The sequence below is a fragment of the Pholcus phalangioides genome, unplaced genomic scaffold (genome assembly GCF_987345545.1).
Source record: "Pholcus phalangioides strain wild (caught in Gottingen) unplaced genomic scaffold, Ppha-v1.0 ptg000028l_1, whole genome shotgun sequence".
In the NCBI taxonomy this organism is placed as follows: domain Eukaryota; kingdom Metazoa; phylum Arthropoda; class Arachnida; order Araneae; family Pholcidae; genus Pholcus; species Pholcus phalangioides.
This window is the reverse complement of record NW_028301618.1, coordinates 3012085-3036498: the sequence shown is the minus strand read 5'-3', so window position 1 is coordinate 3036498 and position 24414 is coordinate 3012085. Positions and strand designations below refer to the sequence as shown.

General features: G+C 43.6%; 1 protein-coding gene across 1 annotated transcript in view; it reads right to left on the bottom strand.

The window, feature by feature from the left end:
- The window catches only part of LOC149067765 (glypican-5-like), a 93164-nt gene extending 69829 nt beyond the window's left edge, over window positions 1-23335 (bottom strand). Inside the window, exon 1 of the mRNA XM_089252007.1 lies at window positions 22700-23335. Coding sequence (XP_089108133.1) covers window positions 22700-22910 — 211 coding nt within the window. The 5' untranslated portion in view covers window positions 22911-23335. The remainder of the gene's footprint in view (window positions 1-22699) is intronic.
- Between the last annotated feature and the right edge of the window lie 1079 nt (window positions 23336-24414).

Sequence of the window (24414 nt, the reverse complement as noted above, 5' to 3'; positions counted from 1 at the left end):
AACGCAGTTACGGAAATTTTTACCGCAGAGCATTTCCGCTCAACCGCGGGCGCTTTGCAGAACAATGCAAAGCATTCTGCTTTGGGGGAACAGCAATCTACGCGCGATCTTGGTGTGCTCTTCACTGCGCGAGAAATGGAAAACCCGACAGAAAGCGGGAAGTGCGGCTTGTACGCTGAAAATAAAATTTTGTAAATTTATTTGATCGCAATTTGACATCTTGGTGCGCTCCCCCTCGATGACTTCACTCATGATTTTCGGGAGTAAGCTTACAGGATGAATACTACCGACCGCAAATGATTACACGTGATCCCTTGTGAAAAACTAATACAGATGAATCCCGTTATAACGAACTCCAAGACACCGGAGAAATCACTTCGTTAGAAAGGATTTGTTTTTTTGTATTGTTCCTATGTAAACTTATTTGGGGATTAGAAAAGTTCGTTAAAACGATATTTTCACCTATAACGTTATTCGTCTGTATGGAAAAGTGTTTTCCATTTTAGGGAGTTATATTTTGACATTTTGGTGGCGTGTGAGTTTTCTAACGGTCAGTTATGCGCCAAACAAGCAACTAAAAAAATAAAATTCCCCCACGCTGCGGGTTGCCGTTTAATTGAAATGAACTGAAATATCTAACCCCGTTCAATCAGTTTCTTTCACGATTGGCGCTTTTCCCCCCTCTTCGTGTGGAGTGATGTTAACCTTGTTATTACGTGTTACATTCACCCCGACTATATTGGCAAACTTATCAATCAACCATATTTGTGAAGCGTTAGCCAAACGCGATCTAGTGGGAAAATTATTTTCCCAAAATCAACACTGTCAAAATGTATTGATTTTTTTTTCCTTCACTATTAAATCAATAATTTTTTAGGGAAACGGCGAGGAAAATAAATGCACACAGCTTTATCTTTCTTGATTACTATTAAGGTTAAAAACGCCAAGTTATACGTTTGGCGCATTTGGCAGGATTCGAAAGTGACGTCAGCATTTTTTTTAATGCGCTGTAGGTCTATAATTTTATTGGTCAAATCAAAAAAACTGAAAACACTTTCCCATATTAGTCTTTCACAAGGAACCACGTGAGTAGCTACTAGGCGGCCGATTGTATCCACCCTGTACAAACTGACAAGTCCACCCGGGCCTCACCACCTACATTTTGCAGCAGGTTCCATAGGATGGGTTTTTCGCAGGCCCCCGGCTACATTTTTCACAGACCCCCCTTCCTCTATATTAAATTTATAGTGTGAAAAACAAAAAATGATGAAAACCATATCAGGCCCGGGGATCTCATGTCCACCTTATGATATTTTGTATAGTACAATAAATTTTGAAAATAAGTAGGAAATATGTAGGCTGTTTATTTCCAGCTAAGTATGGGACTACCACATAGCATCACTTTGCCTAGGGCACCCACGATGTTGAGACGGCCCTGAATAGAACTCGAACTAGCGGGGAGCTTAGTAAATTCTAGGCCAGTGATCTAGAGGCCAATCTTATGTGCAAAATTTTCGTTCAGTATAATTCACTGAAAAAAATCAATTCAATACATATAAAGGATTTTGCTTCTAAATGAGGGTCGAAAACTCTGTGTAGGGCAGGGGAGCCACGAGAAAAAAATCTGGTTCAAAGGGGGCCACGGGCAAAAAAAGGTTAAGAAACACTGCTCTAATACATTCCTCAGAATGATTTATAGGCCACTACATATTATCTACAACCTTCCCCCCCCCCCAAGTTGTTTATATTGATTTGTATGAATGATTGTTTTTTTATACAGAAATTATAATGTAGTCCACATATGTAATTTCTGCATTCGCAACTTCATTTTTCAATAAATGACCTCCAATGAAACGCTTATTTTGTTTTGAACAGTGTCACTTCCAGGCTTGATGGAATCATTCACGGCAGGAAGTTTCTTGAGCAATAAATTCGAAGATGAAGCCAGATTTTCCCCAAATCGCAATGCTTTTCACACAGGATTTCAGCATCAAGCTTTTATTACTGGAGGGAGGAGCATGGAGCTGCAGTGACGGCAGCGACAACGATTGCAAGGAAAACATGACACATTGAATAACACAGTTCGTGCCTGTCGATTTCCTCATTGAAACGTACAGTTTTAAGTCTCTAAATATTGCAATTTTCTTTTAAAGATTAAAAAAAGAACTCTTCTAAGAAAAGATAGAAAAAGATTAAATTATTTATTTCATTAATTCTGAATTTATTCATTTCAATAATGCTGGAATAATTTTTCATTAAATCTGGAATTTTTTCATCAATTCTGCAATTATTTCTTTCATTACTTCTGGATTAGTTTCTTTCGCTAATGTTGAATTCTTTCATTAATTCTGGAATTATCTTTCATTAATTCTGGAATTATCTTTCATTAATTCTGGAATTATCTTTCATTAATTCTGGAATAATCTCTGTTGCATTAATTCTGGAATAATCTCTGTTGCATTAATTTTGGAATAATCTCTGTTGCATTAATTTTGGAATAATCTCTGTTGCATTAATTTTGGAATTATCTTTCATTAATTCTGGAATTGCTTTATTACTTTTGGAATTATTTCTTTATTACTTTTGGAATTATTTCTTTATTAATTCTGGAATTATTGCTTTATTAATTCTGGAATTACTTTCATCAACGCTGAAATTCTCTCATTAATTCTGTAATTTTTTGTTTCATTAATTCTGGAATTATCTCTTTCATTAATTTTGGAATCATATCAATACTGAAATTATTTCTTTCATTTATTGTTTTAAACTCCTTAGAACGACTATGGATGCCATTAGAAAATAACGGAAATCGCGCCGACATTCAATGCGTCACATGATCTTCCAAGGAATGATATAGACCAGTGGTTCTCAACCGGGGGCCACATGGCCCCCCTGGTGGTACCGGGAGACTTCAATTGGGCCACGGAAGAAAATGGAGAAAGAGGCCATGACAGGTGGTTTGGAGGGTTGCAGGGAGCTGAGAAGAAAAATTAAGGTGTGAAGAAATATAAAGCTTTTATATTAGTGACTATACACTTACAGAATCCAACAGAACCACCCATAAAACCAGGGCCGTCTGATGGCACGGACCCACCCATGCCTCACCACCTACATTTTGCAGCAGGTTCCCTAGGATGGGGTTTTTCCCAGGCCCCCGGCTACATTTTTCACAGACCCCTCCTCTATAATAAATCCATAGTGTGAGAAACAAAAAATGATGGAAACCATATCAGGCCCCGGGCTGCAGCTCTGTCAGTCCCACTCTTGTCAGAGGTCATGCCCGGGGGTCTCATGTCCATAAGTGACCCCACTTTATGATATTTTGTATAGTACAATAAATTTTGAAAATAAGTAGGAAATATGTAGGCTGTTTATTTCCAGCTAAGTATGGGACTACCATATCATCACTTTGCCTGGGAGGGGGGGGGGGGGATGATGTTGAGATGGTCCTGAATAGAACTCGGACTAACTAATTGGCCCGCGGGCTTCGTGGAAAGTTTCAATTTGGCCCGCCGTGTGTCTAAAGGGTTGAAGACCCTTGCCCTGCGAAACTCAGCTTCACGCCATGCTGTTTGTTTCTGTCTCCTGTTAACCGTCGACAACTGTCCAAACTCGTTGTGGCCGAAAGCACAAACTTTTGCCAGTAATTTAAGTTCGGAACTCGTGGCAAACTATTGTGTGCCAAACACTCTTTGAAGAGGTTCAAACCTCTTTCTCTCGCTCTCTCCGGTGTCACCAAGTCCTACGCATTGTTTCAAGGCTCGAAACCGAACTCATGGCCGTGCGAGTGTTTTCCTGGGTTATAATGAACGAACGATACACGCCCGCCTCTCTGTTACAATGTATATGTAAACATTCGGAGGAGGTGATGAATGGAACGAGTCGGCCCTCGGAACGAGAGATATTTCCGTCTCAACCGCAATTATCCTAATTAATTTCATTAACGTTTCGTGTCGCGGGCCCCGTAATTATCACACAAACACGGCCACCGGTTGTTCTTAAGAGAACGAGATTTTCTGGTTCTCATGTTTCTTCACGCTGACAAACAAGGTAAAGGGGCGGGGGGAGCATGTGTGACTTAATGTTGGATGAAGCAAACAAACAAAAGACAATAGATGAGCTGAACACGGATACGTGTGTAACTTAGCTGAACACAAGCGTGTTGTACATCATAAAACATAAGAATAAACTTTTATTTTAGCCCATAGGAGCCAATTCGAAGACCAAAGATTTGTAGTTTGTCACGCATGATCCGACGTGACAACAGCAGCGTCGGAAGTGTTTTAATAAGACCGTGGCGACTTAAAAAAAAAGAAATTGATCTGGCGCCCTGTCGTGTGTGATTAAATTAAAACCTCCGAAGACAACACAAAATTTTCTGTATTTATGTTAATGTGTCTACTATATCACGGCAAAAAAAGTCACCAAAATCTCGGAAGGTCGGGTGGAAAAATTGACTGCTTCTTTCATTGGCGAAGAAACTGCTTTGGCTTCTAACTCCCCCGCCCAGTGTACGAGCCGTTGACCATAAATTTAAATGATCTGCATTATCGACGTATGGGCGATAAATATGGTAGCCTTGTACAAACGTTAAAGAAAGAAAAACAAAAGCAATAAGGGTGGGGAGGAACAGAGAGATAAGAGATGTGCAGTAACTTGCATTTTCACTCTCACTTCCACGTACGGTACAGTCGAATCCCGTTATAACGAACTCCAAGGGATCGGAGAAATCTCACTTCGTTATAAAGGAATTCTAAGTTTTTTCATTGTTCCTATGTAAACTTATCTCGGGGATTAGAAAAGTGTTTCTTAAAACGAGATTTTTTGCGCTATAACGGTATTCGTTAAAACGGGATTCGACTGTACATGATAGAAGGATTAGTTATGAGAAAAGTACATTAAATTTGAGGAGTGGGGGGAAGTAGATGCCGGGGGAAGGGAACACGCCCACACAAGTTCTGGAAGGTGCTCCATCCGGTGCTAAAGAAAAAATACCGTGGGTGCTCCGACACCACTGCGTGACAAAATATTTCGCTGCCGAAGAAAACACGCCATACAGATAAAAATTAGGAATTGCATGGGGAGTGACCACGTGACCGTTTGTTCGGGGCATTCCCGTAATTTCGGTCGTCCGGACTATTTTTTAAATAAATGTCCCGCATTTTCGACGCGGGCCACTTGAGTTTTCATTCTTCACCGCAATCAAGTATTCTCTCCCCCCCCCCCTTCTCGTAAGTTTTGCCTTTTGGGACATACACATGAACATGCTGACAGTGAGAGACAACGACACAGAAAATATCCAAGTTTAACGTGATTTCAACTTACGAATGATCCGACTTGCGGACGATGCTCGGAGCGAAATTTATTATCGGAACAACGTTTACTTTGGGGGTCGGATTCGATCCGAATTGAGAAACATTTTTATTTCCCTCAATACATTTTCCATATGTCCTTTGTTTTTAGCCCGTATTGTTTAATAATGATATACAGTCGAATCCCGTTTCAACGAATACCGTTATAGCGAAAAAAAATCTCGTTTTAACGAACACTTTTCTATAATCCCCCCCCCCCAGATAAGTTTACATAGGAACAATGCAAAAACTTGAAATTCCTTTATAAGGAAATTTTGTTATAAGGGGTCATTCAAATATTACGTCAGCATCGATGGTGGGAGGGAGTTTCCGATTTGATGACTATTGGTGACAAGGGGAAGGGGGGGGGTTGGATAATGCTTGTCATCAACCACCCTTAATGAAAATATGAAATATTTTTAATGGCATCTTACTCGGTGCGCCAAAAACGAGAAAAACCTTTCCATAGTTTGTGGGCACTTGAAGTAACATTTCCCCCTATTGATACAGAGGGACTTTAGTGATCTCTAAATGTTTCGCGGATCCAAGTGCTCTGGAACTGTGCCACGCATCATTCAAGTGATCCATAATTATATGCCGCGGATGACTTAAATAATCTGCGAATATGCCGCGGGTAACTTGAGTGATGTAGAACCGGACTGGGGGCCACTTAAATGCTCTAAAACCACGTCACATGTCCCTCAACGGATCTATCTCTAAATGTGTCAAGGATCGCTTAAGTGTTCTGGAACTGTGTCCCGGATTATTTAATTCATCTGAAAATGTGCCGCTTAGTTTATTTTTACAAAATTAGGTTGAGGAGTGCAGGCCGCATCAGATAACCCCCAGGGCCATATTTGGTCCGCGGGCCAAGGGTCTTTATGCGATTTATCATTATATGGCTTAGAGGGTGTGTCGCAATGAATTTATTAAAGATAAATTTTGAGTTCTTAGAGCCTTCAAATAACATTGAAATTCACAGAAATTGATTATAAAGGTATATTTTCTTCTGAAATTTCAATTAACAAAACTACATTTTGCATTAAAAACATAAATTTTTGATCGTGGAAGAGGGGCACGAATCCCCCTATGCGACCCCCCCCCCCCGCCTCCGTGTATGTCTTTGATCCCACCAATATGAGTTAGGATTCAGAGGGGCAGAACTGATGACGAAATTTTGCTGACAAGGGCGGGGAGGGGGGTAAAAAATGGCTAACCCCCCCCCCCCGTCAGCAAAATTTCGACAACAGCTTAGAATATTTCATATCTTCAAAAAGGGGTGGTTGATGACGTAAGCAACCTTCAAACCCCCCTTCCCATCAAAAGTCAGCAAATCCGAAACCCCCTCGGTGTGACGTAATACTTGAATGACTCCCACGGAACTGGTCAGCTTTTTTGGAGTGGCTCCATAATAAGCGGACGGATGCGACTAGCCCACCTGCACCCAGGAGGAAACCAACGCTCAAGAGGAAGACGATCCAGGGTCCGACTTCCAATCAGGACGAGCCGAGGGAAGGCACGAATCAGACTCTAGCAAAAGCTGTTCCTTATATAGGCAACAGTCGCGAGGCAGCTCCCCTTAAAACCATGCCAGTTGGGCAACCGGCTCGAGAGGCGGCTGGACTTTGAGGGCTGCGCGGCAACTGGTACAATGTACACTTAATATACCATCGCTTTCGTGGCCCGGGGGATTTGAGGGGGGGGACACCACACTCATACTTCCGGCACAACTCAATCGGTAGTAAATTGCCCCTGGCGATAGACCGGAGTTGTACTCGGTTTGAATGAATGGTCTCGTGCGTAACTTAAGTGACCTGGAACTACGCTGCAGGTCACTCAAGTGATCTGCAAGCATGCCCAGCGGGTAACTCGAATGATTCAGAAATGTGCCGCGGTCATATGTTAATTAATGCCACAGGACACTTAAGTGATCCGGAACTGTGGCGCGGAAGACAAGGCCCTCCCCACAAACATGGGGGCTGACAGGACAGGGCTCCGGCCCGGGACAATTACCGTCATTTTTTTTTGTATTTTCAGGTTATAAATTCACTATGAAAGGGTGAAAAGTCTGGCTTGAGGCCATGCTCCAGGATGGCGGGGCACGCCGCGGATACTAATGTGGAACCTCACCGCGGGTCCCGTGAGCGATCTGGGAATGTGTCACGGGCCACTCAAGTGATGTGGAACTCAACCGCAGGTCACTTAAATAATTTGGGAAATGCGCGTGGTTTTTTGTTACAAAATTAAAGTCCGGGGTCGCATCAGATGACCCCGAGGGCCAGGCATCCGGCCCGTAGGCCATTAGTTGAGCATGTATGTCCTAAGCGGTCAAAAAACGGCCATCAAATTGATATATTAGGACGTGCACACAAAAAACCACAGAAAAGAAAGACTGAAATTTGGCAATTTTCCAAATTTTTGCTTTTGGCTAGAATCCACATATTTCAGAAAAAGGGAGACAGAGAGAGGAGCAGAGGAACTCCCGCACAGCGATCGCGGGGCCTCAGACAGTGTTGACATGCTGGAGGACGGATCAGCATTTTGGTTCTTGGTTCTGGGCCAACCAAAGGATTCGTTCGTCGTTACAAACATTGTAACAATGCCGAAAATTGTGTACAGCCCCCCCCCCCCACCTATTTTAAAAGCATTCATAACGCCCTCTTCTCGTCATGTCTCTTACAACGGGGTTAATTCTCGAATCAATCCCCATAAACGTTCATGTCACCTCGACATAGCGGACAACACCGTTGATATTAGCACGAACACTGTTTCGTCACAACTTTCTTTTTAAACAGCCCGCTGTAACGAACAGACTCGGTTTCATTTGCTCGTGTCCGCTCGGAAAAGAAATTCGATATTCTCCGGGGTTCCCACGGCACTTGGAGGATTACTGTCGGGGGGGGGGGGGCGTCTTAAGAGCATTATGGGGCCCCGGGCCAAATGATTTTTCCGAGGCCCTACCAGGCAAATTTTCGAAAATCTCAACCAGATCCCATTTTTGTGAGGCACCCCTTTTCTCTTGAGGCCGTGCCCGGGTAGGCCCATGTCTTAAGACGGCTGGGCCCAAAAAGTTGTATTATTGATATAGCCCGGACTTACTCCCCCCCCCCACTCGCTCACTATGCACACCCTGTGATTCGCCCCTTCCCGTTCGAGGGCCCTCAGTCATACGGATATAGAATGGCAGGGCCGTAACTAGAATTTTTTGCCGCCCCCACAACTTCAAAATTGTCGCCCCCCTCCCCTAAATTAGCCACCCTGTGCAGTTCCCTATCTCTAGTTCCGGCCCCGCAGGGGGGCGGCGATCGTCTCCTCTCTCCCCCAGTTAGCGAAAAAGTTGTATTATCGACATAGGAGGTAAGGCCCCTTTCACACGGAGCGGATGCGGACGCGGACGCGGATGCGGGTCCGCATACCCTTTCACACGAGCACTGACGAGGTTGAAATTCGTGCATAAAAACTATTTTTTCGCAATTTTTGTAACTGTTTTTCTCCTTCACCCCTGATTCAGTGCCCATATGCAGCCTAGAGGTATTATTTGGTGGTTTAGTCTAGAGCCACATAGAATATGGGAATAAAGATATCTTCATTCCGATCCTCACAAGTAGTCGATGGGAGAAAATGTCTTAAAATATTTTCAAAAGATTTTGAGAACAAATCCGTCTTTCCGGAAAAATATGAAAGAAAAATTCAAAAAACATCCAAAACTAATATGTTCCTAAAAAAAAAATTCAGGAGATATCAAAGAATTTGCAAGTAGAAAAAAAGGGGAGGGGTGGGGACGTTCAAAATGTCTGTGCTTAGAAATATTCACATCACAATTCTGTCTTAGGCCGGGATTACAGTATAAAAGTTTTATAAAAGTTAGTTTATAAAACTTGAAAAATGCAACCGATAGGCCGATCAGTTAAGTTCGCTCGAATGTAACAGATGTGTTTATTGATTACATTTTTCAAGTTTTATAGTGTAATACCAGCCTTAGGCCGGGATTACACTATAAAAGTTTTGTAAAAGCTCTTTGATAAAACGTGAAAAATTCAACCAATATTATCTTATTGGTTGAATTTTTTGAATGCAAAATGTGTGTGCGTGTGTGTGTGTGTGTGCACCGGTTGCATTTTCTGGAATGCAACCGATGCGTCTTTGGTTGAATTTTTCAACTTTCAAATTTATCGGTTGCATTAGAGCAAATGCAACCGATAAATTTATTAGTTGCTTTTTTCAAGTTTTATAAAATAACTTTCATAAATCTTTTAGAGTGAAATCCCATCCTTAGATTAGTCATTTCTGAAATATAAAATTTCATTTTTTAAGTTTATAGACTGAATATTGAGTAAAATATACTTGTAGGTATCGGGGGAACCACCAAAACTATTCAAGCGCTAGGGTCTTCAAACGTCTTAATCCGGCCCTGAGTGAACACCGTACGTGGATAACGTTGTTTAATAAAAGTATTTTTTTTAAAGTTTAAAAAAATTAACAGATTAAAAATTTAAAAAAATAACAAATATTTAAAATAATATTTCAGATATTTTTAAATAATTTTAAAAATTTAAAAAGAAAAAAATTAAAATTTTTAAATTAAATTTAAAAGTTATTAAAGTATGTAGTCAATTAAATATTCGTAATGCACAGAACGGCTTATCATTTTTGTTCCGTCAGTGGCCGTTGTTGGCAGGTTTTATTGTATAAAATTGTAAAGTATGGACAAAAGGCAGTTAAAGTTGCTATATCTCCATCTCAGAACGAAACAAAGGGATAGACGTACGTAGGTACATTATATTAATGAGCAGGGACCATCATATGGTGTTTTATGATGGTCATTTTATCATTATGGCAAATAATTAAAAAAAATTAAGTGAAAAATCACCTTCAAAAAGTACCCAAAGATGCGGACGAATTCGCTCCGCATCCGCATCGTCTGAATAGCCCCGAATAAACCTATTGTCAAAACTTCTATGTGCGGATGCGGAGCCCGCACTTAGGTTTTGACACATGCGGACGACGTCCGGACCCGCATGAACATTTCCTAGGTGCGGAGATTTTCCCCACCCCGTTCGGGATTCCGCTTATACCGTGGGCTACAAAAAAAAATCGCAATTATGCTTTTTGTGAAGTTGGACCTTTTGATAACAGACACCTTTTTGGGATCGAAAACTGTCTGCCAATTGGCAGTAAAATGCATTGGAAATCCTTGCTCTACGGGGGTTGAAAAAAAAAGTCCGTTACCGTAGGTTCCACTGTATACGGGGGGGGGGCGTATAAAAATTTAAAATTTTTTAATTTGTGACACTATTTTCACTGTCAAAACACTAGTACAGGGTAATTTTTGAACCCCATTTGAGCGTTTCTATTTTAAAACTGTAACCATACCTCTACGAGTGGCGGTTGATGAGATAAAGGCCGCATCAACACTTACAGGACGCCCTGTATAAAATCACAAAATGGGTGAGACTTGCCTGCTAACTGAAGGTTTTCTGTGGTAAATTGGAAAAGAGGTTGTCCGAGAACGAATCTGGAGTCACATGTTCGTCCGCGAACGGGAGGTTTGCGAATAAACTGACGCGAACTTGTCCGTTAATGAAGGGTTTGCGCGCCGTTTACGGGAAACTTTTGAATAGCCATACGCTGTATACATTCAAGTGATTTGTGACCAAACGTCCTGGTTTGAAGGAACTGTTCCGGTGTCCCGACCAGTTTTCGAGTTTTCTCTGGTGAGCATGTGATCTGGCCATTTTTTTTTTTTTATGGCGAGAATTAGATTGGTCGAAATCTGGTCAACCTCAATTTGCAAACCTCACATTCATTCATCGCCCCCACATGCAGCAGCAGGGCTTGTTTCTCGCATGGGTAAGCGGGGCACGTGCCCAGGACCCAAAAAGTTTCCGGGAGCCCATTTGGATGCAAAAATTGGCATCTTTTATTTCGATATTTCAATTATTAGTCTTCACTAATATTTTTAGTTTCTAATCGTTTTCTGGAGGGGGGCCGATAAGTCCTACACAGAGCCACTAAAGTGGCCTCTAAATGTCCCGCGGACCCTTCAAGTAATCTGGAAATGAGCCCCGGGGCTGCTCACGTGCTCTAGAAATTGCGCTGCGGGCCACTTAAGTGCCCTGGAACTGTGCCGCGACTAACTTGAGTGATGTGAAACTGCACTGGGGACCGCGTAAGTGCTCTAAAACCGTGCCACGTGTCACGTAGGGGGAAAATCTCTAAATGTGCCACGGGCCGCTTAAATGCTCTGGAGTCGTGCCACAGGTCATTTAAGCGATCTGTAAATTTGTGTCGCATAGCTCATTTTCACAAAATTAGCTTTTAGGTGGCGGGCCACATTTGGTCCACGGGCTTAGCATATATGGCTGAGAGGGTGGGTCGAAATGAATTTGTTAAAAAGGAATTTTGAGTTCTTGGCCTCCAATTAGCATTGAAATAAACGGATATTTATAGTGACAACACGTAAAGGTATTTTCTTCCGAGATCGTTACATTTTTTATGAGGGTGCAACGGGTACGGTGCTGCCAGGCGGCAGGTTTTAAGGGGGCGACAGTTACACACACACATACATTTTTTTTTAAATCTCCAAAAGAAGGGTAAACCCCACCCTTAACGGACACCACTTCAGATGCGGTCACTCCCCCCCTCCCTTAACGGGCAAATAATTTCCCCTTGTATAATAAAAGTATTCATTTCAAGCCCCCTCATTTAACGGTCACACCCCTCTTTTACGGACGAAAATTCTCCCCCCCCCCCCCACGGTGACCGCAAAAAGAGAGGTTTTATTGTACTAAAAATTCACATCACCAGAGGCAAATTTATGGTCTAGCTGATTGTGGGCTACAAAACCTTCACAGCCCTTCTCTCATCCTCGTGACCTGGTCCGTTGATTTCTAGGTCACTTCCTAGTCACTCACGGGCTTTAAACTCTAGATCACTCTTTTTGGGGTGACTCACAGCTATCAAACTCTATGTGACTCGCCGACTTAGTCCCTCTCTCTATGGGAAGAAGCGGACAGAACAATCTTTTAAAAGCGGGACATCCATTTAGTAAAGGCAAACTGTTATGTTAGGGGCCATTCAAGTAATACGTAAGCAGATTTTCAGCCATTGTTGACCCCCTTCCCCCCCCCCGTCAGCAAAATTTCGTCAGCAGCTTAGAATATATTCTAAGCTGCTGATCACATCTTCAAAAAGGGGTGTTTGATGACGTAAGGAACCTTCAAACCCCCCTATCCCCCCCTTGTCATCAAAAGTCAGCAATTCCGAACCCCCTCCCCCACTCGATGCTGACCTAATACTTGAATGACCCCTTAGTAGCTTTACTAGGGTCCCTAACGGTCACTGCCAGCTTCTCTCGCAAGGGTCTTCTTCAAGAGGGGGCGCAACAACACATGAAGCTTTGCATACGGGCGGCAGTTAAGCTCTAACAGCTCCTGTCCGAGGGCCATACGTTCATGACTCCTGCTATACACGCAGGACACCAAAACGTCGCTCAGGGTCTGAACTTATGAGGATCTGCCCCCCCCCCACCCCGCTGGTATCTGGCGTTCCCCCATCTCTAGTGAATTTATAGTGCGAAAAACAATAAGAATCGACGTGCACTGGAGCCCTATCGGGGGCCCCCTTGAGAGGGAGGGGACGTGCAATCAATATCCATCTAACGGAGTCATTTTTTGTAAGTACCTACTGAACGTCTTAGACAATTGACCTCAGCCAATCAAATATCATCCAAAATCCACGTCTACAGCAATCAGCGACGTCACTGTCATAAATAAAGTAAGGTAGCGGGGCCAAAACACCGAAAACAATCTCAAGACAATGCCTCCGAGATATTCTTTTTTCCTTCGGACCTCTGTATAACAGACAAACGCACTGTCCGGCATTTCTTACCGAAGACGTTCTCGCTGACGTCAAGGGGGGGGGGGGACGATTCAACCCCTACATTACGGACAGAACAGTCAAGTCCGAGACGGTAACACTGCATAAATCATATTTCCCACACATGACGTCACAACCCGAAGCGAATATGTTCGTTCTGAGCGATTCAGTCGGGTCGGTCGGGAAGGGGGTCCGACACGATCACGAATGATATACACACAACACATAAATTAATACAATATCACAAGCAGACGACACGAGAGGGAGGGCAGAAATGGCGACGCGCAGTCCAGACTTTTATATCGATTGAGATCAGCTTCACGGTGCACGTTTATTCTTTGGTACACATGTACCAAACAAAGACCACGAGAGGGGAAGGATCCCGGGGTCCCCCCCCCCCCACGAGAGCCGAGCCCCTCATTATTATTCCAGGAATTAACCAATTTTCTGTCAATCACCATCAATAGGATTACCGGATTGTCAAAGCCTCCTACTAGCTTTCATACTAGGCTATGGCATTGTCCGCTTCCAGAGAGCAGGTGTGTCCCGTACTTCCCATGTCCGTCTTCGGGAGGACACGTTCATTTCTTTCTACGAAGGCAGCACGCTCCATCATTTCACGATAACTTGCCGTTATAAGCGAAGCGTTTCTCCACTGAATACGACTAATAGAAATTCTACGAACGAGGCACGGATAGCGGATGATGTGCGTTATAAAAGGGTTTTTTTTTCTTCCAGGCGCTTGCAGAGAACGCGATCGGACGTATAGGACGGACAGTCGTTATATTTAGTGGAGCTTGTGCAAGAAGTTGATCGCAAAACGGTCGTTATAGACGAGATATTTTCATTTATTCGGAGGGAATCATAATTAAAGCGTTATAACAGGATTCTTTCCCAGAAGCAAGTAGAGAACGCGATCGGACAATAGATGTTATGGAGCTCGTGCAAAAATTTGATAGCAAAACAGTCGTTATAGACGAGATTTGTTTTGGAAGAAATCGTAAAGAATGCGTTATTTGCGATTAAAAAATTATAGAGTTATTAAGGCCCCTTTGCGCGGGGATTTGGTTCCTTTATCTACTAACATTATTATATCAGATTTATAGATATGTTAAATTACTCTATCATTACTTTGATAACTTCACAAGCTTTCATTTGCCCCCAGGGTGTGGGGGGAAAAACTCCTTATAGGGGGAGTTACTCGCTGTTGTAGACGAAAGAGTCGAATGAAGAATTAGACTCTTTCGTGTCTACAACAGCGAGTAACTCCCGCTATAAGGAGTTTAGAACCACGGCTATACGCGTTTCGGAACAATAAGTTCCTTCATCAGTAGCTGGAACAAAGAAGAAAAACTCCTTATAGCGGGAGTTACTCGCTGTTGTAGACGAAAGAGTCGAATGAAGAATTAGACTCTTTCGTGTCTACAACAACGAGTAACTCCCGCTATAAGGAGTTTAGAACCACGGCTATACGCGTTTCGGAACTATACGAAGTTCCTTCATCAGTAGCTGGAACAAAGAAGAAAAACTCCTTATAGCGGGAGTTACTCGCTGTTGTAGACGAAAGAGTCGAATTCAAAATTTTGAATTCGACTCTTTCGAATTCAAAATTAGAAGATATATAATATCGAGATGAAGATTACACACAAGGAAGAAAATTCATCACTGCCCCCACGGGGACTCGAACCCCGGTCTCTCGATTGCCGGACTAGTTCTCAACCTCTTTTGACTCGCGGAGCCCTTTTAAGTAAAAAAAATTCTATGGCGGAGTCCCGTAGGCCAATTTTTTAATTATTCATCAAAGTTATGATTTATTTTTACTATTTAAAAGTATTTATAATTATTATTTTAAATTTTACTGGTTTTTTTTTTAATTTTTCTCGAGTTGCCGCGGAGCCCCAAGAGCTCCGCGGAGAACCACTGATCTAAGCCATAATCTCCCAAACTTTGTTCCATCGCCCCCTTCATCAGAAATGTTTTCCTCACATCGCTCCCCCCCCCAACTCAAGTAAACCCATAGGATCCTATGTTAAATCAGTAGGTTCTATCGCCCCCTTAGACCATTCCATCGCCCACCAGGGGGCAATATTGCCCACTTTGGGAAACACTGATCTAAGCTATGGAAGCAGATAGAATATTTCAACCTTGGAGCGCATATATATGTTGAAAGGTACCGTACACACATGAACGGCGTCAACAATCAGCTAATCGCTCGTGAATGGCATAGGCCAACCAGATGGCCACACGCATATAGAAATGTCCTCTCCACTTGTCAATACAAGATTCATCCAGAGACTGGTTATTTGTGGAGATGAAGATCAAATTGGAAGAAAATTCATCACAATTCAGAGCACTGTTATCAGTGATGGTAACTCGTGGGAAATTTCCCATATTCGTGGGGAAAATTGGTCCACATGGCGTTTGTGGGAAATTTTGAGAGTTCGTCAAACAAAAGAATTTTTATTGAAAAAAATATATAGATATATAAATGCAAAACAATATGCTTTTCTAGTGTAAAATACTTGACTGCATAATTCCACCGATAGATGGCAGGGAAATTTTTCGGAATGCGTGGGAAAAATTTAGTCAAAAGGGAAATTTTCGAGGGAAATTTTGCTTGACAAGGTTACCATCCAAGGGCGTAGCGGGGGGGGGGGGACTTGGGGGTCTGGTCTCCCCCCGAAATGTGAGAAAATGACCGAAAAAAGGGAAAAAGATGGCCAAATCCAAATGGGGGGACTCCCCCCTGAAATGAAAGTGGTCCCCCCCCCGAACGAAATTTCTGGCTACGCCCCTGTTACCATCACTGACTGTTATTATCTCCACAAATAACCAGTCTCAATGAATCTTTTATTGACAAGTGGAGAGGACATTTCTATATGCCAAAACTTCCATTATCTGAATGTCTGAAGGTTAACAATGGTACTGTTTGAAAAGAAGCACCCTGTTCATTAGATCCAGCCAACTCTGCATTCATAGCAGGTGTTCAGTGGACAATGTGCTGTACTTTTTCATGATAAGATCACAAAAGATGTCCAAGGTCAAGTGATGTCCAAGTAAAAGGGATGTTTCATGTTATAAGATTATCGCCGAGATTTCATTTAAAACCAAAAAAAAAACATTGAATATCATGAATGATATCCAACTAAAGACGTATGTGGCCGTTCAAGTATTACGTCATCATCGATGGAGGAAGAGTTCCCATTTGCTGACTTCTGATGACAAGGGGGGGGTTTGGATAATGCTTACGTCATCAACCAAAGAAATGAAAATATGAAACATTTTTAATGGCATCTTACTCGGTGGGCCAAAAACAAGAAAAACCTTTCGATAGTTTGTGTGCAATTGAAGTGACATCCCCCCCTATTGATAAGTGCCCTACAGAGCCACTTTGGTGACCTCAATGTTTCGCGGATCCAAGTGATCTCGAAATGTGTTCGGGCCGCTTAAGTGCTCTGGAACTGTGCCACATGTCACTCAAGGGATCTCTAAATGTGTCACGGATCACTTAAGTGTTCTGGAACTGTGTCTCGGGTCATTTAAGTGACCTGAAAATATGCCACGGGCCAAGCTTATAAATGTTCTGGAATTGTGCCACGGGACACTTAAACGATCTTTAAACGTGCCGCTTAGTTCCTTTTTATAAAATTAGGTTTGAAGAGGGCAGGCCGCATCAAGTAACCCCCAGGGCCATATTTGGTGGGGGCCGAGCGGGCATTTTGCGCATTTGCCCGCGGGCCAAGGAACTTGATGTGATTTATCATTATATGACTTAGAGGGAGGGTCGCAATTAATTTATTAAAGATAAATTTTGAGTTCTTAGAGCCTTCAAATAACATTGAAATTAACAGAAATTGATTTTAACAACATATAAAAGGTATTTTCTTCCGAAATTTCAATTAACAAAAATACATTTTGCATTAAAAAAATAAATTTCTGATCGTGGGAAGGGGGGCGCGCGAGAGAGCTCCCCTATGCCCCCCCCCCCCCCCAGTGTACGTCTCTGATCCCACCAATATGCGTTAAGTTTCAGAGGGGCAGAGCTGATGACGAAATTTCGCTGCCAAAGGGGGAGTGGAATCAAAAATGGCTAAGAATTTGCTTACGTAATACTTGAACGGCCCCTATTGCTCTATTCGCACTTTTAATTCTATTGCTGTCATTTGTACACAACGTTATGTTTTACACGTGTAAAAATACGCCCAACAAAACACCATAATTTCAACAACAAAAAAAGTTCGGAGAAACCTCGATATAACGATGCTCAGCGGACGCAAGGAAAAAAAAATATCGTTGTAGAGGGATTATCGTTATACAGGGAGGCAGCAGCTTAACATTAGAATATAGACATTTCCAAACAAGATTTGAAGATATATCGTTGTATCGAGAATCGTTGTAGCGAGGTTTCAATGTAATAATTTTGTAATGCTTTTTATCTATTTTTTGGGCCTTTTTACGACAGGGTTTTATTAGAGGAGCTTGTAGAGAGCAGTGATTCACCGAAGAGTGTGCCGCGGCATCCCACGGTACCGTTAGATCGGCCAGGAATGACGGCCCGATTCTTTGCGGGATAACAGTTTATATCATCCAACTTGGTAAAAGGGCCACGATTCCCAATGAGTGTGTCGTCACACTAAGGCAAGGGTGCTCAACCTTTTAGAGAGCGAGGGCCACTTTTCAATCATTTCAAGCCGTGTCGCGGACCACTCAAATAAGTGATCTGTGAATGTGCCGCGGGGGGGGGGCGAGAGACCAGACACATCTCACTCCCCATCTCCAGGGCCACTAACCTCAATGACCTCTCACTACAATCATCCGTGAATGTGCCGCAGTGTCATGAAAGTGATCCGGAAATGTGCCACGTGAGCACTCGAGTGACGTGGAACAGCACCGCGGGTCGCTTAAGTGATCTGGGGATATCCCACAGTCCACTCAACGCTTGGGAAATTCTGGCTTAATATCATGGCCTCACTGACATGAAGGGTTGGCTCTGACCAAAGCAGAAATTACGAGAATCCTACCACTAGAACAGGTGTCTTCCAACCTTTATCTAGTCACGAGCACTGCCTGTATCCATCATCAAAAAGAAGAGCACCCCCTTAAGGCAACTTTGGCATACGGAATGCATGAAATCGGGATGATTTCAATGCTGGACCGCGATTCGCACAGGGTGTTTAATTGGAAAATTGATCAAGTGTTCGCGAGCATCGAGCACTACAGAGGAGCACCGTGGTGCTCGCGAGCAAAGGGTTGAAAAGAGGCCTGAAAGAAACAGGATCAAAGATGTGTGGTCAGTTCTATGTTTCTCAATCTTATATTGTTCAACGGCCATGGCAGCCCCCCCCCCATAACTCCGACGAGGGTAGGGGCTGTTAGGGCCCCCGAGATCATTTTTAGCATTTGTTTTTTTAAATTCACAAAACAGGCCCGTGAAAAAAAAAAACCGGGCCTGGGGTCGCACCGAAGATATCGGCTTATGGTGCTGCAAATTTGGTGCCCTTTGCCCATGATATCACAAAAGTTTGGAAACACTAGACTAAGGCCTTGGATCCAGTGGGAAGGCTTCAAACACGAACCTAGTTTACGAAGAGGCCCCATTTAGTCAAAGCCAGTGCAGTCTTAACGCATGGGCCCACCCGGGGCCCTCAGGAGAAGAGGGGCCTCACAAAAATGAGATCCGGTTGAAATTTTCTAGAATTTGCAAGGTAGGGCCTCAGAAAAACCACTTGGCCCGGGGGGACCGTGATGCTCTTAAGACGGCCCTGGTCAAAGCCACAGGAGTATTTACGGAGTGGGGAGGCTATAGACCATTACGGCAAGTTCGGAGGGACGGCAAAATTTTTTTCCAGGTGCTAAAACCATAAGCCCGCCTATGCATTAGTCGGGGGGAGGGGAGACTAGGCCAATGAGTGACCAAACGAATAATCCAGAGATTTTGCAAGCATGTGAGTGAACAAAAGAGTGACCAGGTCAATGATCAACCAAAAGTGGGACCTAAAGAGTTTTCAAGTACGTGAGTGACCAAAATAATTACCTGGAGAGCAAGAGATCAGGTCAGTGAGTGACCTAGATATTTTTAAGAACGGAAATGACTAGTCATTCACTCCCATTAACGTGGGAGTGACCAAAACAATTAACCTTTTAATAATAACCTTTCGAGCAGATCAGACCAGTGAGCAACCAAAAGGGTGACCTAGAGTGTATAAGTGACCATGACGGTGACCAAGAACATTCTAGAGAGCAAGGGATCAGTGAGCGACCAAAAGAGTGAACTAGATATTTTCTGAGCATTGGGTGCTATCAAAAGTCATCTCCAAGAAAACAAAGGGACCAGGTCAATGAGTGACCAAAAGGGGGGACCTAGAGCGCATGCAAGCATGTGTGACCAAAACAGTAGGGCAGGCATGTGAATGATCAAAAGAGTGACCAAAAAGTGTGCAAGCATGTGAGTGACCAAAAAAGTGACTTAGACACCTGGAAATTTACATGGATTTAATGGGCGGAGGGAAGCGGGCAGGGCCGTAGGCTGGGAACTTTTACGGGCCCCATTATGAATTTATACCGTGAAAAACAAAAAATGATGAAAATCATCCCGGGCTCCAGGGCTGGAGCCTTGTCAGCCCATCCCTTGTGGGGGTCATGGAAGCGGGCTATAGCCCAGGGCAGCAGTTTTGGGGAATTAGTGGTGAAGGAAAAAAAGTCGTTTCCCACGATTTCCAGCCCGGGCAAATATGAATTTCCCAAGCACCTGATTTTTAGTGTTTGAAGCCGAAAGGGTTTCCTTTTCAGCCCGTGCTTATAATACAAAAGCAGCCTATTTCGAGATCCTGGAAATTTGTGGGCCCTGGACATCATCCAATCGACCGATCACGATTAATCTTAAATGTGATTCCTCCCCTGGGGATCCTGATCACATACGTGCACTCGTGGGGAAAAACATCGATGCCGCGCCCCCCCCCTCCCCCCACAAGAATAGGGCTGACTCCAGCCGGGATTTCTATACTTTTTTCACACTATAGAATTACTGTGGAGGGGCTAACCAAAACTCGCAGCCTAGATGCCACTACAGCCCGTGCAAGGGGGCCTCAAGAGAAAAGGGGCCTCACAAAAATGAGATCCGGTTGAAATTTCCAAGAATTTGCTTGGTAGGGCCTCAGAAAGATCACTTGCCCCCCCCCCCCCTGGTACTCTTAAGACGGCCCTGCCTTCAGCAGGATGTGGGAGCCACGACCACGCGGGATAAAGGCTGGACCAAGACTGGCCAAATGTCGTGAAGCAGAACCAGAATAAAAATTTTAAGGGGATGCCTGGCCCTTATGCGGGCCATATATTTGTCGTGAAGCAGCCGAGTATTATGCTTAATGTATACTTTCGGGGACCCACGGGATTTGGGGGGAGGGGGGCAGGACACACATACTTCCGCAACAACTCAGTTTACCTGTGGCGATAGACCGGAGCTGAGCTCGGCATGGATGAATGAAGGGGAGGGGGAATAAAGAACTGATTATTACGATCACAAGGCGGTCAGACCGCAGCGCGTTTGTCTGATCAGCCCAGTCAGAAGCTGATCCGAGAAGAAAAAAAATCTGGCTTCATCATCGCTAAGCCTAACATCGATACTACATCCAATTAACCGATCACGATTAATTTTGAATCAGATTCCTCTGCGGGGGGAGGCCTCTGTTCCCACTTTTTGTACATATGAAAAAAAAAATACATCGATGCCCCCCCCCCCACAAGACTCCAGGCTAGGGGACAACGACCACCTTTTTTTTCATATTAATTTACTATGGGGGGCGCACCGAAACTCGCCCCTGCAGCAGGATATGGTGGGGGGGGGGGGGAGAATTTTAAGAAAAATATAGAAAACACTTATGGGAACTTGGGAACTGCAGAACATTCCCAGTCAGTGGTGGGCTCGTTGCAGAACGCAAAACTTCCTGCTTCGGGGGTGCCATGACTAGGTTAGGGGGGGCTATTTCGTCAAAGCCAGTCACTGAGAGAGCCCGATTAATCGTACTACATTGTAAATTACTACATTGCAAAGGGGTCATTCAAGTATTACGTCAGCATTGGGGGGGGGAGGGGTTTCGGATTTGCTGACTTTTGATGACCGGGGGGGGGGGGTGTTGTTGAAGGTTGCTTCAACCACCCGTTTTTGAAGATATGAAATATTCTATGCTGCTGAAGAAATTTTGCTGACAGGGGAAGGGGGGGGGGGTTAAAATGGCTTAAAATCTGCTTATACGTGTAATACTTGAATGACCACTAAGGGCCCACCCGCATGCTGTGTAGGGGGGGGGGGGGATAGGGAACTGATTATTACGGTCACGAGGCGATCAGACCACTGCGTGTTGTCGGATCAGTCCAGTCAGCTGCTGATCCGAAAAAAAAATCACCTGGCTTCATCATCGCTAAGCCTAATATCGGTACTACATCCAATTAACCGATTACGATTAATTTTGAACCAGATTCCTCGGCGCACACACTGGGGGCGACCACATTGTATTAAAAAAAAAATACATCGATGCCCCCCCCCGACAAGACTCCAGGCCAAGGGAGGACGACTATCTTTTTTTTTCATATTAATTTACTATGGGGGGGGGCACCGAAACTCGCCCCTGCAGCAGGATATGGGGGGGGGGCAATGGCCCCCTAAAGCAAATCTGCGAATAATCAGTAACAACACTAACAATCGGAAGAATTTTAAGAAAAATGTAGAAAACACTTATGGGAACTGCAGGACATTCCCAGTCAGCGGAGGGCTCGTTGCAGAACTCAAAACTTCCTGCTGGGGGGGTGGGGGCATGACTAGGTTGGGGGAGCTATTTGGTCAAAGCCAGTCACTGAGAGAGCCTGATTAATCGTACATCATTGTAAATTACTACATTGCAAAGGGGTCATTATCATCGGGGGGGGGAGGAGTTTCGGATTTGCTGACTTTTGATGACCGGTAGGGGAGGGGGGGTTGAAGGTTGCTTACGTCATCAACCACCCCCTTTTCAAGGTATGAAATATTCTAAGCTGCTGACGAAATTTTGCTGATAGGGGGAAAGGGGGGGGGTTAAAATGGCTGAAAATCTGCTTATACGTGTAATACTTGCATGGCCCCTAAGGGCCCACCCGCATGATGTGGGGGGAATAGGGAACTGATTATTACGATCAGAGGCGATCAGACCACTGCGTGTTGTCGGATCAGTCCAGTCAGCTGCTGATCCGGAAAAAAAAAATCACCTGGCTTCATCATCGCTAAGCCTAACATCGGTACTACATCCAATTAACCGATCACGATTAATTTCTATTTGGATTCCTCGGCACACACACACACTGGGGGCGACCACATTGTATTAAAAAAAGAAAAATTCATCGATAATAACGAATCACACTGATATATCAATGGCGATCGATTATTCCCCATCGACATCGTTGTTATTATTAATTATCATTTGATTAATTTTTCGGGTACTCACCGTCTAGCTTATTGTCGGGTACGTCGTGTAATGGTCCGATACCCTTGACGGTATAAACCTGTTTGACTTGGCTACAAGATCCGTCGTTTTTGTGGTTCCTCGGTGATGATGGAGTTGCAGTTGCAGAACTACGATCAACGACGACAGCGGTGATGAGCAGCGGCACAATCACGTTCAATAACCAACAATGCACTATCCGATGATTGACCATTTTGTTGATGTTTTTTTTTTTTACACTCTTCTCTGAATAAATATTTGCCCCTTGGGCGTTATAACAACAAACACTAAGATAGGGGGGAAGGAGAGAGAGAGAAAAAAAAAAAGGGTCTCCTTCGTTCACACTAAAGGCTTCGTGCAAGTATTTGATTTTTCGCGTTCAAAAACAACACTCACGCACTTGAAACAACGACACACAACGACGATGATGAAAGTTATCTTGAACACATTAATTGGAAAATTTTTTCAACGACGTTCAACTTAACGACATTGTCGGATAGAGAGGAGCGTTGAAGAAAGATGTCGGCTTTTCTCCCCGTTTCTTTTTTTTCTAAGGCCGTGCTCACATTCACACGGTGGCACACGCACGCAGTCAAAGACCCAACGCATGTCGTCTGCCTCTCTTTCTCTCTTTCCCGCCAGGGTTGCTATCGATGTTGTATGTAGGTGGTTTTTTTTCTCCCCTTTTGGCGATTGTTTTGGCGATGTTACGTCATATCAATGCCAAAATGAGGAAAATTAATGCTGTAGGAAACCTTTTTTTAAGGAAATTATGAATAATAATTAATAAATAATCAGTTTTTTTTTAAAAAAAGGCATAATTATTGTTATTGTTAATGGTATGTTATTGTTATTAGCATTTAAGTCATTTTTCTGGGGAAATTGAAGAGCTACACAGCTGTTGTAAAGGCCCGAGAAAAGGATACAGAAATGTCGTCTGCTTTGATGTGAAGATTTTTGGAAAATTTTCAAAATTTTTATTTCAAATTTTTCGAAAAATTTCCCTTTGGTGTTTCGTTTTATCCTCTCTAATATGTAAAATAAATATAACTTGCCATCTTTTTTTTGTTCACGGACAAGGAAGCAGCCGTAATTTCACAAAGCCCTGTATAATTGAAGAAGAGGTATCGGAGCGTTGTCTCGTAACCATGGCAACGCAGGTGAATTTTTTTTACAGTGTGTTTATTTATTGTTGAATTGAGACATTGTTGCCGGTCCTGTTGGGAATTTCTCAACGATTGTTGATGGTTTATTTCGTTTCATTTTTTAAGAGCTTCGCTTTGAGACGCATGAGGAGGAGGGGGGAGGAGGGGGGGGGGGGTTCGGTTTTACTGACTTTTGCTGACAAGAGGGGGGAGGGTCAAAAATGGATAAAAATCTAATGGCCCCTAATTAAGGGCCTCGCTGATACTGTTCGTACGCGGAGAGAGAAGCTTAGCGGTCTAGAGTCCAGGGCGGCAAGCTCAGATAGCTGCAAATTCGATGAACTGACTTGTCAAGAAAGCTATTAGAATGAGAGAAGAGCGGCGAATTTTATATAGCCAACCCACAGGACTACGGTAGAACCATAAATCCTCTTCTGCATAGAGAGCAAGGGACTAGATCAGCGAGTGAATAAACGATTGACCTAGAGAAGCGGTTCTCGACCGGTGATCCGTGTGCGCTCCCCAGCAGTGCCGTCTTAGCGCATGGGCCCACCCGAGCATGGCCTGGGAGGG